Here is a 17,488-nt window from a genome sequence, read left to right as displayed (position 1 = left end):
CATTCAAATAAAATCTTTAACCTACTTCCACTATCTATTAAAACAATTAGTAACGAGAAAATGTATAAAAAGGCTATAAAAAAATGGATAGTGGAGCTAGGTAGAAGTAAAATGGATTGTCTCATTCGCCCATACCAATATTGAATCAACTGCTCCACAAGTGTATAGCTTATGTTAGGTTTTTGTTATTTTCATTTGTAATATAAATAATATAAATGTACATAAATACCGTGTTTTTAAAAACTGTCTGAATATTTGTAAATTATCTCTGTTTTTAAAGTTAGTCTTCTTTGTTTATTCTCAAATATAATTTCAAGAAAGTATATTGTTTAGTGTCCTCTGCACGGGACACCCCAGTGAGGTCACATTATTTTTATTATTAATTATAGTTTGTAGGCAAAAAATATAAATAAATAAAATATCTTAAAAAACTAAAAAAAAAAGAGTTACAGGCTCTTCTTTGAGCTTTTATTCAGGAACACGAAAGATGTTTATTATTATTATTATGGATAACTTATATAGCGCCATTTTCTCAATATAATACATCGAGGGCGCTTTATACGATTGATTAAAGACATTGCTTTTCCTACTGGCATTACAATTAGCAGGTCGGTTATGCAAGCAGAAAGATAAAACAGTTTAAGCCACCGAATGCCAAAAGTTGTAGTTAGGAACATAAACAAAAATACTCTCCATTACGCCTAAGTTGATTGACATGACCGACAACGACTTTGAAATAGGCTTAAACTAAATAACGTATTTTAATTATAATTATAACGCAGTTGCACCAAGAAATGTCAGTACAGTCAGGGCACCACATTACTTAAAAAAAATATTCCAATCTGCCGAGCCTTAGGAATTTCAAGTATTTTCGAATTTTTGATTTTTTGTGTAAACTGTCCCAACTTTATACACAAATCTTTGAAACACTTATTGTTTAATTAAGCTAGGGTTTCCTAGGACAGCGGTGCCCGTATCTTAACGGCCGTAGTGAACGGTGATGCGGTGGACAGCCGTCGTAACGTTGACTAGAGAGTGGTTTCCTAGGAAAACGGTGTTATCAACACCATTCTCTAGTCCACGCTCTAGTCACCGTTACAACGGCTGTCCACCGCATCACCGTTCACTACGGCCGTTAAGATACGGGCACCGCTGTCCTAGGAAACCCTAGCTTTACCCAAGTGTTATTTTTTTCAGTGTCATCTGATTAGTGCTAAACTTCCATTTAACGGTTTTTACTGCGTCGCATTTCTACACAAATAATATGATATTTTTTGTTATTATTTCCATACATTTATAAAAAAAAATTGTATTACAACGGAGATGAGGTACATTTTATAATAGTAAATATTGAAGTCTCGGCATTTACAGAAGTTATGACCGGTCATTGGCAGGTTCAAGTGGTCACTTTACATGCTGTGTAACTTTTACCATTCTGTCTACGTTTTAACATGGATGTTCCTTAAAATCTTCCATTTAATAATCTTTGTGAAGTAAAAGAACTGAAACCTTTATTGTTTATGTTCAAAGCATTAACTTTGTGGTCAAACATTTTAATTATTGTTGGTAAATATTAGTTTATAACCACTTACCAACTTTTTATGTCTACCGGTTTCAAAACGTACCCGAATCTTCGTCGGGACACTCATCACACCAAAATGCAAATACTAAAATAAGCTTTCACGTTTATATATATTGAGATTCATCTAACTGAATTATTTAATTTACGTTATAGGAAACGCCTGAAAATATTTTTCAGTATTTTTATTTCTTTTTGTACCAGTTAGTTTAATTCCCTCACTGGAATGCGAACAGAAGAAGGTATCGAAAATGCTCACTTTCATCTACTTGGTACTCCATTTTGAAGGTTTGTTATCAAATATAAAAAATACGTGTAACGTCAAAGCAAACACAATATCTTGTAGAGCAGAAAAAAAAAATTAATGACGTATAAGTTTCACCAATTTGTTGTATTAATAAAAAAAATACACAACTTACCCTAACACCTGAAAGGTATAAATATTATTTACATTATTATGTATATATTTGTATTTTTAATATTGTGTTATTTATATTCAAATGACGTGTATTATTCATATTACTTTTATTTATTTTTTATAGGAAATGAAAAATTACTTTAGTTCTTATTATTTACTCAAAATTTTTAGAACATTTCCTAAAAGTTGTAAATTATTTGGGATGGAAAAATGAAAATTGAGTTGTGGGATAGTGGGATTCAAACCTCGGACCTTTGGTCCGTGAGTCCACATTACTACAACAAGCTTGAAATCATTATTCAATCTTCCAGAAATCTTAAAATCAATACGAAATATTAAAACATTAATATCTAAATAAATAAAAATACACGAGACCCACTCTAGCCTCTATATACAGTTAAAAATTGTGTATCTTTTAGAATATATTGTTTTAAGGAATCTGTTTTAGATAGTAAAAATGAAAAATAAATAAACTATAAATCATATTATGTGTATAGATACTATATATGTATATAATATTCGTATAAAAATAAACGTAAAACAAACTCCCTCTCTAAACACGAGTTTTCACTCTATTAGAGAGGTAGACACGTTATTATTAATTATATTTGTACTAATCATTTGGTCATTTTTTACATTTTGTCAAGAATTTTTTCATCAAACATATAAAAAAAATCCGATGAAATGTTATAAGTCCCGGTAAATGCCTTGATTTCCATATTTCTCAACAATACTTTTATCAGGGTTAATATATCTATTAGCTTTATTTCCTTTTTCTCTGTTGCGATACTGGTCTACATACGAATTGATCAATGCACCATTGGTTACGAATAAACGCACGAAAAATAACATTGACGTTTTCAACCAATTAGACAAAAAAGTTATTGGCTCTATAATAACGTGGACTTTCGCTGATACTCAGCATTCACATAGACTTGATGCCATATCCTTGGCAAGTGTCACATTGGTGAATATATCCTAAATGATACGTGATAAGATCTGTAGGAGGGGGTATCGTGGCTGAGTATTTATAGAGAGTTTTCCGACTAATTAAGCACAGTTTGTTTTTAACCGCAGACAATCACCTTACAATGGCATTCAAAGTAAGTTGAAGAGACACTCTAATAAGGATTAAAGTTTTTTTTAATACGGTGAACTACTTGCTAATTTGGTGTGACATCGTTCTCTTTGCTTAATAAATAAATTAAAATAATTAAACGATTCGACCCCGATTTGCGATAGTCAAAACCAAAGTTATGTTAACAAAAAAAGCAATAAATCGGTATTCAGATAACAAAAGGGACCATCGGCAATTTTCAAAAATGTTCAGGAGCGCTGAAATAAGATTCAATTTCAAGACTTTAATCCAGAAACTAAAACATTTTACTGTCACTTTTCAATATTAAATTACTGTTCTCAATTGTAAGGTTTTTTTTCTTTTTGCGTTTACTGGAATATTTATTAAAACTTCAGAAAACTAAAAAACAAAAAAATACAGATTGCCATAAAACTAGCAAACTGTTACCAGAATGACAAAACGCTTCTTTGAAGATTTGTCTAGTGCGAAAAATAGCGAGATAGTCGAATGGCTCGACCAAATGTTAAGTCTGATAAATTAAATCTCGTACCGAGAATGTATATTATGGAGGTTAAAAGGTTTTTAATTTTTTTTTTTTAAATAAAACAGTTGTTTCCTGTTTATGCCGTAAAACTAAAGGCTTAAATCTTAAACACAATTTTTTAAACATTTGAAGGTGTTATAAGCAAACTTAGAAATCTCCATTGAAGGAGTTACGAGGGAGGTAGTTAGTTGGTTAAAAACTTTGAAAAAAATTTGTGAGTTTTCTAATTATGCTTCATTAACTCAATCAAGTTGTATAATTGAAATCTAATTTTGCAAGATTGAGATACAGTTTTTAATTACACTATTATTTAAAAAGGTAGGTTTTTATTTATAGTTTATTTTAGTAAAAATAAATAATTTTCCGTATTAGATGAAGATTTATAACATTGCTTCTAATACCCCCATTTACATTATAGAAAATGGATTAGATGGATTAAAAAAAAAAAACTATCATTACAAAATCTTTGTTTTTTTAATTGATTTTTGTTCCGAGGTGCGTGACTATACAACAGATCGTTGATGTTCTTCTTCATCTCTAGATCCTCGCTTTCGCTTGCTTCGTAGCCGCGGCTCAGGCTGGAGTGATTGCCCCCGTGTCCCACTACGCCGCCCCCGCCCAGGTCCACTATGCCGCCCCTGCTCAAGTCCACTACGCCGCCCCCGCTCAAGTCCACTACGCCGCCCCCGCTAAGGTAGCCTATGCCCCCGTCGAACAGTATGCCCCCGCTGAATACAGCTTCGAGTACTCCGTCCATGACGAGCACACCGGAGACATCAAAAGCCAGAAGGAAACTCGCCACGGAGACCAGGTCCAAGGATCTTACTCCCTGATCGAAGCCGACGGAAGCCGTCGCACCGTTGAGTACACCGCTGATGAGCACAGTGGATTCAACGCTGTTGTCCACCGTGAGCCCGGTCAGCACCCCGTTGCCGTCAAGCCCATCCTGAAGGTTGCCGCCCCCGTGTACGCTCATGCCGCCCCCGCCTACGTGCAAGCCGCCCCCGCCTACCACGGATATTCCCAGGCCGCCCCCTCATACCACGGATATTCCGCCCCAGCCCAGTCCTACTACCACTAAATTTCCATCTAATGCCACAGACTAGAAATGAGCTAGATATAAGAAGTTAATTTATATTAAATTATTTTCCCCAAATTTCTCTTTTATTTTTCTCTCTTATCATTTTTTCCTGCCAAAAATATGTAAGTATTCATTTATTTATTTATTAACGGACATTGTCCATGTATACGATTTAAAGGGTTTAAATATTACAATAAAAGAAAAGTTTAAAACATAAAAAAAAGAAAAGAAGCATTGACAAACATAAGGGATATCAAGACAAGATCTGGACTATTTATTTAGTGATCGTTTAAATCGCTGTAAACTCAAACCAAAAAAGTTCAGATCTTGTCTTGAGTTAACAATTCAACAAAAACGGTTCAATGGAGAATTAAGGCCATAGTTTGTTCTATGCTGATCGATGAACAGTACTTCATTGTTTCTCAATCTACGAGTCGGAATATTGTACTTGTCCTAGTGATGATGGAACATCGATTATGCCATAAGTATCATCAAAGAGTCTCACATGTGTATTTGTGTACTAAGTACATATCTCTGATGGAGTAAATTTTTTTTTTGAGAGAACAGTATTACTAAAAATATTTACATATACCACAAATTTTAAAAACCATTCAAAGTTTTCTATTTAGGTATTAGCTATTATTTTATAAACTAAATACAAAATGGAACACCAAAAAATAAAGAAAAACAAAATACCACATATTTTAAAAAGAGAGTAGGTAATACACATTAAGTGCGTACACAAATAATACAGTTTATATACCTACCACAATTCACACTTTCAAATTTTAGTTTAAACTTTTTTAAAATACAGAAAATTGCTTGGTTCAATTTTGTCAAGTTCAAATCATTTATTTTTTTCAGTGACCTGGTTTCGGCATGACCAACATCGATATTGAAAAAGGCTTGAACTAAATCAAGTATATTTTTTTATTATAAATAAAATTAAGATGCCCTAAGTAACACCAGTAGAGTCACACAATATATTTGAAAAGTTTCTAATTAACTTATCCATTGCAATATTAAAATAAAACAACTTTGTTTTTAATTACTTATTTTTTATTTTTTCTACCGACTGGTCTCAAAGCTATAGAAGCACATTTATCAAGGTATACATGACTAATGAATTATTTTCTATTCGATTATATCAATATTGTGTTTCGTATAGAATTAATAAATCAGGTCGCTCTGCCTTATAAAGATGGGAAGCGTGATTTGAGATGAATACGCAAAAAACTAGACAGGAGAGAACTAAAGGAAATATTGTTAGTTTTGTTTTTTTTTTTTTTTTTAATTTGAATCGGATTTTTATTTTCTAAGATTTCCAAATTGTCATATTTTAATATTAAATTTTCAAGATAAAGAACTTATAATCTGGATAAGCACAATATTGATAGAATAAAATAGGATACTATTCATTTGGAAAATATACCCGAGTAAAGAAGCTTGTATAGCTTTGAAACCGGTCGGTAGAAAAAAATTAAACAGAAGTAGTTAAAAATAAAGTTTTTTTATTTTACTAAATGTTATAAAATATTTGTATATAACCACATACCGACTTTTCTATGTCTACCGGTTTCGAGACGTACCCGTTTCTTCGTCAGGATACCAATTAAACCAACATGCAAACCAACATGCAAAACCCACTATACACCTTCACCATAGTTGTTTCACAAAAATATAAAATCATCACGACATGCATTTTAATAAGCACATACACTGATTAGGACAAACATGCACTGATTAAATTATGAAAATATTCTCTTGTTTGAGAATTAATGAAAAAAGTAGAGGAGTAGGGGGAAGGGGAAGAGCTCAATAGGTTTTATAGGGTGACCATTACAGTGGAACATCGTATAAAGGACTATATTGGAAGTTTGTTTGATTATTGATCAAAGGAACATTATTTTTTAAATCTTTCCTAATGTGAGTAAATTGCCATATTATTTACTTTTAACCCTTTATTATTTATATGTAAGATTTTAACATCAGTATTTTTATTATTATATGTCATGATTTAAATTGATTAGGTGATTTGCAAATTCAGAGAAACTATTATTGTGAAGACACCTCATATGTTCTTTAACACGATTATCAAAATTTCTTGATGTCTCGAAACCGGTAGACATAGAAAAGTCGGTAAGTGGTTATATACAAATATTTAATAACATTAAGTCAAATGTTTGACCACAAAGTTAATGCTTTGAATATTAATAATATTTTTTATATTTATTTTATTACAATGAATAACCACAAATTTAGTGCTTCAAACATAACATTTATTTAAGTATATTGTTTATATTTAAGATTTGTTTGGAAAAAGCTGTTTATATTGTATAAATTGATAAATAACCCAAGTTTTGACTTTTTTCAGTATAATCTGATTGGTGCAAAACTTAACACGAATGTCGCATTTATTTTATTTTCTTTATTCGGGACTTTTACAGCTATTACATAAAAAATAAGTAGAAAAATATAAACAATACTACAGCCAATTAAAAAAAACACAGTTAATCTTATAATACATAATATGTAAGAAAAGAGTTTACGTAAATGTATGCGTACGGCGTTTGTATTCATATGTGTGTGTATGTGAATGTATGTGAATGTATGTGAATGTATGTGAATGTATGTGAATGAATGTGTGAGGGTGCGTGTGTGTGGGTGAGAAAGTAAAAAAAAAAAATATTGTAATTATTTATCCACATTTATATAAATTTTGTTTTTATGTAGGTAATGAATATTGAAAGGTTGGGCTTTTTGACTACCGTAAAACGGGGTTAAATTGCATCACTTGTTAATAACTTTTCAGCTATAATGATTTTTTTCATCGAGGAGATGAGTAGTGTTTTTGACAATAAATGTCATGGTTATATAATATATTTCCTTTACTTTTTTGTGGTTATAAGTATATTTTGTAGTTTCATATACAAGCTATAATTTTTTGAAAAATGATGCAAAGTAAACCCTAGGGCGGGGTGACATTGCATCACTTTTTTTCTCCTTCAGTATCTTAATAGATTCCACATGGACATGGAAATATTAATATGAATATTTTTTGGTAAATTTAGTAAGAAATACTGGTATTATCAAATACATGACAAAATTCAACATACGAAACCACTTTACTCACCTTAGAATGATACACACTGTTGAAGATGTGATAAGAATTACCTATAGAAATTATTCATAAAAACTGCACAACCAACCCAAACCGCTAATCGCTCAGTACTAAAGTACCATATTGAATGGAAAATAACCTTATGTAAGAGTGAAAAGTGACATCCATTGAATATTTGGAGAAACAATGAGTTATTGTTAGTAGCAATGACAACAGGTGTCTCTAAAAACTTTTTTTTTTTGATGCAATGTTACCCTTGATGGTGCAATTTAACCCCGTTTTACGGTATATTTCTAAAACACTTGTATGCTACTCGTAAAAGCTTTTCTTGGAGACATTTAGCAGGTCAAAGTCAACGGAATAATTAATAAAATCCTTGATATAATAAGGTTACGAATTCTAGAATAAAATTATAATATTACGTTTTGTTTAGACTTAAGCATATGAATGGAAAATAATTTAAGAAATGGAAATAAATTTTTTTTTTTTGTTATTTTAGTCCTCGAAGAGAGTAGAAAAAAAAATGTTTTTTCATTTCAAAACATTTTTAATCTTATGTCAATTGCAATAATTTTAAATCATGTTGATAATTGAGAGAGTTAAATTTTTATTTTATTTAATTTGTTAATAACTATCAAACTACGTCAAACTCTCAGAATATATTATTTTATGTATCGTATTATCAGCGCTATAATTATTTTATGCTTTGTAATTTCCAAATCACTCCGCGTGTGACATCACTAGCTCCTTCGGTGCGTTCTGCTGATTGGTGAATTGGCTTCTCGTTAACCGGAAATCTATATCTGGTTGATTCGGAAGAACTCGTGACGTCGTTCAAAGTCGTTCGATTTTTTAAAAAACATTGTTAATATTTTTTCATACATTTTCAAGAAACTTCGGCGTACGATTTAATGCTCTAATTTTGATACTGCAGTGCCCTATGTACCACTGGGTGTAAATAGGGAAATATCGATAAATAAATATTATATTGAAAAAGAAAAATGCAACGGAGTAAATTCAAATGTACTAAATGTGAGCACCATTATAATATATTTACCGTTTTTATTTTCTTAATTTTTTTCACTTAGTTATAATTATCATTAAAACTACATAATTATATTCTTAAAATTTCATTAACGTTTTTAATGTAAATTATTTATGTTTAATTTAAGTCATTTATTCCCCATGATATACAGCGAAAAATAGGCTTGACAAAACGTTTTGATGTCATAGTCTGTTTATGCGTTAAATTGACTTCTAAATATTATAACATAGTACGTATATAAAGCGCATTAATGAATCTACCTAAATATTTTTCCTAGTCACTTTTATTAATTACCTTCAACAGTAGAAGAAAGTTAATCGTTTTATTGACACTCATACATTTGTACTTGTCACCGGTATTGTTCAGTGTATGTGTGTTGATCAAATGATAGGAGCTTGGTCGGCATTTGGGAGAGTAGGAGGGGGATTATCAAAGTATTTAAGCGGAGCTTTTCAACCGATAAGGCACAGTTTGTAATTACCCGCAGACAAAAAACTTGCAATGGCATTCAAAGTAAGTTTAATATGTAAAACGTGATTAGTGAATTAACAAACAGTGGCGTGTACCAGTTCTTATAATACTGATTAATTATCGTGTATTTAAATAATAACAGAACCCCGTGACGTTATTATTAAGACCCGATTGCACCAAAAAAGGATAAAAGTTAACGATAAATAATTGTGACGTTTTCGTCAAAATTGACAAATAGGTTGCAAGAAATAATGTAGGATAAAGCAAATAAATTTGCATATTTTTACAAATATGTCACATTTATTTAACATAAATTTTTCGGTGTATCCGTCCCTAGGACGGGAGATCCAGAATCGTTTCGCGATTACAAAAATTAAATATGATTTTCTTAAACTTGGGATTTAAGTATTAATTTATCATTGCAATTGGGTCTGGGTTTTATACTGCAATATTTCACTGTCATTTTATATTTCGGTAACCCATGATCGAGATACACCACAAGTGCTTTTCTAGTGCAGTTCCTTATGCACCATAAGGTGCGAATTAGGGTTAGATGATGACGAACTGATGATTTCAGCCTCGTTGCGTAGTGGTCAGCGTGGTTGTCGACCACGCAAGAGGTCTCGGGTTCAATTCGAGACATAGTTTACATAAAATATTTATTTTTAAAGATGTTTTTACACTAAAGTATTTAATAGTTCCCTGGACTGGTACCTGAAGCGTACGACTGACCATTTTACCTTCATGTAATAAAAAATATTTAGATAAGCTGCGATTGGTGTACCAACGCAGTGCCATATGCACCATTAGATGCGGATAAGGAATGATGATGATGATGATGTGGTAAAAAAATGCTAATGAAGTACATTTTTTTAGGTATTCGCTTTCGCCTGTTTCGTAGCCGTGGCTAACGCTGGCTTGATCACCCAATATGCCGCCCCCGTAGCCCACTACGCTGCCCCCGCTCAGGTCCACTACGCCGCCCCCGCTAAAGTGGCCTATGCCCCCGTCGAACAATACGCCCCCGCTGAATACAACTTCGAATACTCCGTCCACGACGAGCACACCGGAGACATCAAGAGCCAGAAGGAAGTCCGTCACGGAGACCAGGTACAGGGATCCTACTCCCTGATCGAAGCTGACGGAAGCCGTCGCGTTGTTGAGTACACCGCTGATGAGCACAGTGGATTCAACGCCGTTGTCCACCGTGAGCCCGGTCAGCACCCCGTTGCCGTCAAGCCCATCCTGAAGGTTGCCGCTCCCGTGTACGCGCATGCCGCCCCCGCCTACGTGCAAGCTGCCCCCGCCTACCACGGATATTCCCAGGCCGCCCCCTCATACCACGGATATTCCGCCCCAGCCCAGTCCTACTACCACTAAACGCTCCACCTAATACCACTGACTAAACGAACTAGATATAAGTAGTTATTTACAATAAATTATTTTCTCTGATAAAAAAGCATTTTATTATTAGGATATTTTAAAATTATTTTTTTTGAATAACCCGCTAAGCCCCTATTCTATAGGCTTGTCAGCAGGTAGAAAAGAAAGGATATGTAAGAAAGTTATGAATTATACTCCACAGCAACCAGGCCAATTGAGAAAAAATCTTTCTTTGATTTCTTCTTGCAACTGGCGGGAATCAAACCCGCGACGCCAGTTTCACAGTTGACAGTCTTACCAACTGCGCCTATTTTACTTCTATTTTATTTATTTAAAAATTTCTAAAAAATAATCTTAAAAAGCAAATTCCTGCCTCATTGCAAGCATACTATTTGTCAGCAGATTTTCATATCAGATTTTATTCATACTAATAATAATATTCAAAGTGAATATTGAATTTTGCGTGTATTATATTATATGTAATTGGTGCCAGAAAAATGAACTATATTTAAATACCGACAAATGCTGTGTAATGTCATTTAAAAGAAGTAAAAAAAACCTGTCCGTTTCGCGTTTGCCTACTAAGCTAGAGGTCTCGGGTTCGATTCCCGACATGGTTAATATGAAATATTTATTTAAAAAGGTATTTATATACTACAATATTTCATAGTCCCTGGACTGGTATCTGAAGCGTAAGACTAGTCGTCTTACCATCATTTAACAAAAATGATTAAAATACGCTGCGATTAGTGTACCAATGCAGTGCCATATGCACTATTAGGTGCAGACAGGGATTGAAAAAAAAACATAAGTAATATCAATCTGGGCAAAGTTACACAAATAAAGGCTTTGGAGATTGTTTTTGATAAAATATTATCGTTTGTTCCTCACATTGCTGTTTCAATTTCAATTTCAATTTATTTATTTTAAAAACGTTTATGTACATAACAAAAAAATTCAATGCAAACATAAAACGAAAAAATGAACACTAAAATTTAAATATACAAAAATGGTAAAATAAAAAATACCCAGCAATTATAGAGAAAGAATGCAATCCTCTCTGAACTTTTTTTCACTAATATGAAAGATGTCAATATCCGAAGAGATACGGTTGAGTAAAGACATTGCTCTTATCTGTTGTCACTTATGAGGCTATGAAATGGCTTGGGTATTTGCAGCGAACTGCAAAGTATTTAAATTCTATCACTACCTTCAAAGTACTTTATGTTCCTCAGTTAGAAGTTTATTTACAATTTATTTAAACAATTTGGTCACCTCAAATGTTCATATTTTAAATGAAGAAGGAGTACTACATAAATTCCTAAGATTTATCAACTATATACATAATATACCCACAGGAACTATTGATTACGACTATTTATTGTGTAAACAAAATATGTCTTTCTACAAAAGAAGAACAATAAATGATTTACTCAATTTATATAAAATAGCAAATGGCGTAATGGCGAATTAACTGTTCCGGCTCGAAAAAAAATTCCCGTTCGAAATACTCGGCAGCAAATGTAATTTTTTTAATCTCCTGGCAGTAGTATTTATTATTTCAATTCGCCAATACTTAAGACTACACCGGCTAGGTAACGAGTATGGTGAGTCAGGCTAACTATGATAGAAAGTGAAAAATATTGTGATACAAATAAAATTATTTTTAAATGGTTTTCAAAATTACGGTGATAAAAGGCAACAGATAATCTTTATACTTAAACTCATTATATCGACTCATAAGTTAACCCGAAACACTCCTAAATTAACTCCGTAAATATCCTAAAGGCAAAAATAATTTAATTTAATTCACTATCATATAATTTTGAATCGTTACCTTTGTTTTGATTCTTGCGTAGGCGAGTGAAGTGCATTTCTGTTGGAGGTCGTAATTTTTATCATAAACAAGCAAATTTTCTATCATAATTATCCTTAGTCATAATAAAAGATGCATTTTTTTTTATTATCATAAGAATTTTCAACCACAGTATCATTAAATAATGGTTTTAGCGAATAATAGCTTATTAAGTACTACTTTTTAAAAATAATCATGAAAACGCAGGGCAGTTTGTAAAGCTAACTTAAAAAATTGCGTTTTGAGATTTTCAATTTTAAATTTCAAATTCAAGTCTGACTCGCTCGAACGTAAACTCTCCATTTTAGGTCAAAACTTTTCTAGCTTCCATTAATGTTACGAAGCTGATTATTTTATGCCTGCAAGTACAATAAAAATATATATTTACGCAAAAAGAATCCTTATAAAACTTTCCACGAATTTAAAAAAAAAATAAAAACGATCTGGTCAAAAATATTCAGACCCATTAAAAAATCATAACTCGAAAACTAGGCAAAATCACCGAACATACATGGGGGTGATTCGGATACCCCTCAATATTAAGCACATACATTTTCCCTTTGAATGTCAATTCTCCGGTCATCTGTATATGATTTTTTTTATGTTTCATTCCAATATTTATTTTGGACCATTTTTTGTTTTTGATTTTCTATCTGTTTCGATGAATTTTTTTTTTTACTTATTCATTTTTTTCCATTAAAACTTTAATTATTAATAAAAATAATGTGACCTAACCGGGGTTACCATTTACCTTTTAAACTTAATAGTATACTTTTTAAAAATAATTTTACATTTGAAAATAAACAAAGAAGATTTAATAAACAGAGATAATTAACAAAATGTTCAGACAGTTTTAAACACTACGTTTTTATATTTATGATAATTTTTTTACATCTATATTATTTATATTACAAAACCACTGAATAGATAATGCACTACAAAACGAACAATGAAAGAATAAAAGCATAACATAACATTTGTGGAGCAGTTGAATCAATATTGGTTTGGGCGAATGAGACAATCCATTTTACTTCTATCTAGCTACACTATTCATTTTTTATAGCCTTTTTAAACATTTGCATTTATGGCATTATTGAACATTTTCTCCTTGGTAATTGTTTTAATCTATAGTGGAAGTAGGTTTTAGATTTTAATTTAAAAATACTCAAAATCCCTTTGTCCGAAAGTGGTGTTAGTTTGTATTTGTTTAAGTTGTCTTTGTGTTGAGGATCTAGTGATTATATTATTTGTATGTGATGTATTGTAGGGGTTATGTCTTTCATTTGAGTAAGAATTGTTTTTGAACCGGTAAGTGAGTATTGTTTTAGCTTATAATTGCTTTGGTGTCATAAGTTGTGATTTGTGAAATATTTCGTACATCTACAATATACTCTTATATTTATTTATTTTTTTTAAATTATAGGATTTTTGATAAGTTTAAGAATTAAGAGATAATAAAATGAATACTTAAGATCTTCGTGATAAGCACCTACTGACGAACTGCAGTTATGCAGTTTAGTAGGACTTGATCAATTGTATTTTTTTTTGCTTATAAATAAATAAATAAAAATTAGTGAGAATAATAATAATCTAAAACGCAATATATGTACAAAAACATCATTTTCTCACTGCACAACAAATATAATAGTTGTAAATAATTAAATGCTTGCTTACCTCGGACACTGGTACCTACTTGTCGCTTGGATATTTCACCTACAACAATAAAAATTTCAGCAATATTATACTTAACAAAGAAAGAGTGAATAAAAGTAATAAACAGTTAAAACATCGACTTATTAATACAGATAGACGCACCCTGAGTCCTCAACAATGATGACGCTGTACTGATGCCCAAAAGCTTAGTGATGTCAAAAGCGTATTTTTTTATAAATCTCTTTTTTACACCGCGACAGGCCAGGAGGCCCAAAGTGGGGAATTACAGCACAGAACACTCAGGCTTGAGAAAAAAAAAATTTTTTCGTGTTCTCACAAGGAATCGAACCCAGAACCATCCGCTTGTGAGTAAAGCGTCCTGACCATTACACCACGGAGGCCGTTTAAAGTCGTTTTCGTCGATAATTTAGTCGTTCTTTGACCGTCAGCCGAGTGTGACGTGAGCTTGACATTTTAAATCGAAACCAAAATATCTGCTTGTGTAGTGAAAGCGTGTAAAAACTGATCAGATAAACATTGCTAAAAAGATGGTTTAACTTTTCATTGGGAAATACTTGTTTATAAGCGATTTACAAAACATAAAATAATGAATATTTAAATAAAAGAATTATTTATTTTAAATGTCGAACTACGCCTAGTGGAACAAAACCAAATTTCTTCTTTCTAACAGAGTTGCATGTATTTAAACATATAATAAACGACGTAAATTAATTTATTCCAGCATTGTCAACATCAAGTAAAAATAAATAATTGGGTAGAAATTAAAGGAATATAATGAAAAAATCTGATTGGGGTCCATAAAAAACTAATGTTGTTTCTAAACATTTTAATACAAACGTTTTTATATACCCACCGAAAACGGGTTTCCTCCAAGTTTTTGTAGTGAGTAGTTTTGTACTCGAATGCAGCCCTGGAATAAATAAACAAACTCGGTCACTATGGGTACGTTTTTGTGTCACTTCTTTTCTGAATATTTTACTCTATAGAGCGCGTATATGTGTATTGATAGGTCTATGAAATTTAATGTCAAACATAACGCAGTGTATATCTGACAAAAACCTGACAAACTGTGAGTAAGACTTTTTTAGTTAATTTAGTTTTTTTTTAAAATATATTTATATTTTCGATTTTATAATTTCCCCAAATATTTCAATTTAAGTGATCATTTTCAACGAGTTGAGGTAACACAATGTTACATCACCGCTTGCAAAAAAGTTTTAAGCGTTGCATTTAAAGAGTTATTCACCAATAACGAGATATAAAGAAAAAATGCGTTGGACAAAGAAAAACATACTTTTAAGAAAAATTAAATTATTTTTTTTTTCCAGCCATTTAATTTATTGGGTTACATTGTCCAGATTGTAAACAAGCTAAAGTCACGAAACCAAATTTAAGCCGCTTTGCCACATTAAAAACCTTCCAGATATAATTATTTATTTTAAAGAAATTAACAGTCGATAATGATATGGTAACATTATAAAAAATACAGTTTAAATACAGATCAGCAAAGTTTCTAAATAAGAACCATACATATTATCAAATTGTGTTACAACAAACGTGTGTGTTTATGTGTATTTGTATGAGAGTAAGTGTAGATGTGTGTTTATGTGTATAAGTGTAGGAGTATGTGTTCACGTGTGTGTAAGTGTGAGCATTATTAATTAGTAATTAGAATCGTATCGCAGCCAGAAATAAGGAGTCTTAATTTATTTTTAAATAAATTAAGGGGCATGTAAAATACCTATATATATAGATGAAAAAAAGCATGATTGTTAGAGCAAGAACGATAAAAGAAAGAGTGTTGTGGATAGTTAGTGCTACAGACTTGCAGATGTAACAAATATTTATTTCTTGTCACGCGAAACGGGACATTGATATTTATTTTGGAGAGTAAGTTAAAAAAGTCTACTTTATTATTTAATAATTTATGTAAATAGCATAATTCAGATACAGTGCGTCTATTTTCAAGGGTAAAAAATCCATTTGGTTTGGCAGATTGGCTGTGAGTATTAAGCGTTTTATTGTTTTTATAATCTAAGTATTTAAAATATTTTCGTTTAACATTTTCAATCTTTTCTATGTTTATTATGTATTGTGGGCTCCACACAACTCCAAATTACTGCGTACAAAAGTGTCGTATAAAGTTTTTAATGTATTTGGTTTTTTAAAATGAATGTTTTTTTAATATATGAAAATGCATCTGAAAAAAAAATGTTACCGATGGAATTTATAAAAAAATGCACGAAGAAATTGTGCTGTTTACCTATATATAAAACTTCAAAAACACAAAAATAAGATTTTCCTAGTTCTTTCTATTCTATTTCCAACTTTCGAAATTCGATTTCTCGAAAAGGTGTTTTTGGGGTAGTGCCTTTTGCCCGAATGGAGCTAAATTCATTGACAAATTTATGTAGTCTTTAAATGGGCAAGTAAATATAATAATCACAGATTGTCCTTCAACTAGACAGTGTTTTTAAATAAACTTTATACGTTAATGACTTATAATTAATATATAATGAAATACATAAAGTACTTTTAGATAGATAGATAATTGAATTTCCAAACACATTCTCAATATGTAACAAAAAATTCATTTACGGGAAGATTACGAAATATAATAGGTATAAAAAGTAGTATTCTCATATATAAAACAACAATATGTTCACACATAAATTACTGTTCCTCCATTATTTTTTTATGTAATAAAGGAGAAATTAAAAATATACAAATTCTTTAAAAAAAGGCGATGAGGATTATACTCAAAAGAAATATCTATTATAATGTAGAAAGAATGCAGAAAGAAATTGGATTGCTCACAGTAAAGCAGCAAATTAAATATGATGTAACAATTTTTACACATAAAATAATTTAGGGGATGAATAAAATAAAAACAATAGTAAAATTTAATCAACAATGTCATACATATGAAACAAGGGATTTTTGTATATTTTTTTAAAGGAATAACCCGCTAAGTCTTCATTTTGAGGCTTGTCAGCAGGTGGGATAGAAGGGATATGGAAGGAGGTAACGAAAAATACACTTACATCCAGACCAATTGAGAAAAAAATCTTTCTTGGATTTTTTTCTCGCAACTGGCGGGAATCGAATCCGCGACGCCAGTTTCCCAGTTGGCCGTCTAACCAACTGCGCCACGGCGCCTGTCGATAAAGATAAGATTACCAATGAGGAGAAAAACAGAATCTCAAAACTCATTTTACAAGGGATTGAAACTGTACCTA

At 31.4% G+C, this 17,488-nt stretch overlaps 1 protein-coding gene across 1 annotated transcript; it reads left to right on the top strand.

Moving 5' to 3' along the window:
- The first annotated feature begins 3,074 nt into the window (after positions 1-3,074).
- On the top strand, positions 3,075-10,784 carry LOC148274188 (uncharacterized). The gene is made up of 3 exons (XM_088237464.1): positions 3,075-3,100; positions 4,161-4,679; positions 10,214-10,784. The coding sequence occupies exons 1-3, from the start codon at positions 3,089-3,091 to the stop codon at positions 10,715-10,717; spliced, it is 1,035 nt and encodes a 344-aa protein (XP_088093590.1). The 5' UTR covers positions 3,075-3,088; the 3' UTR covers positions 10,718-10,784.
- The last annotated feature ends 6,704 nt before the right edge of the window (positions 10,785-17,488 follow it).

The sequence above is a fragment of the Micrasema longulum genome, unplaced genomic scaffold (genome assembly GCF_059751315.1).
Source record: "Micrasema longulum isolate JH-2025_06_02 unplaced genomic scaffold, ASM5975131v1 h1tg001729l, whole genome shotgun sequence".
Lineage (NCBI taxonomy): Eukaryota > Metazoa > Arthropoda > Insecta > Trichoptera > Brachycentridae > Micrasema > Micrasema longulum.
This window is presented reverse-complemented; position numbering and strand designations above follow the sequence as displayed.

Bases quoted from the DNA above. Each gene is read 5' to 3' on its own strand.
- LOC148274188 (XM_088237464.1), top strand. The intron at 4,680-10,213 runs GCCCAGTCCTAC...ACATTTTTTTAG, and splicing joins ACCACGGATATTCCGCCCCA to GTATTCGCTTTCGCCTGTTT.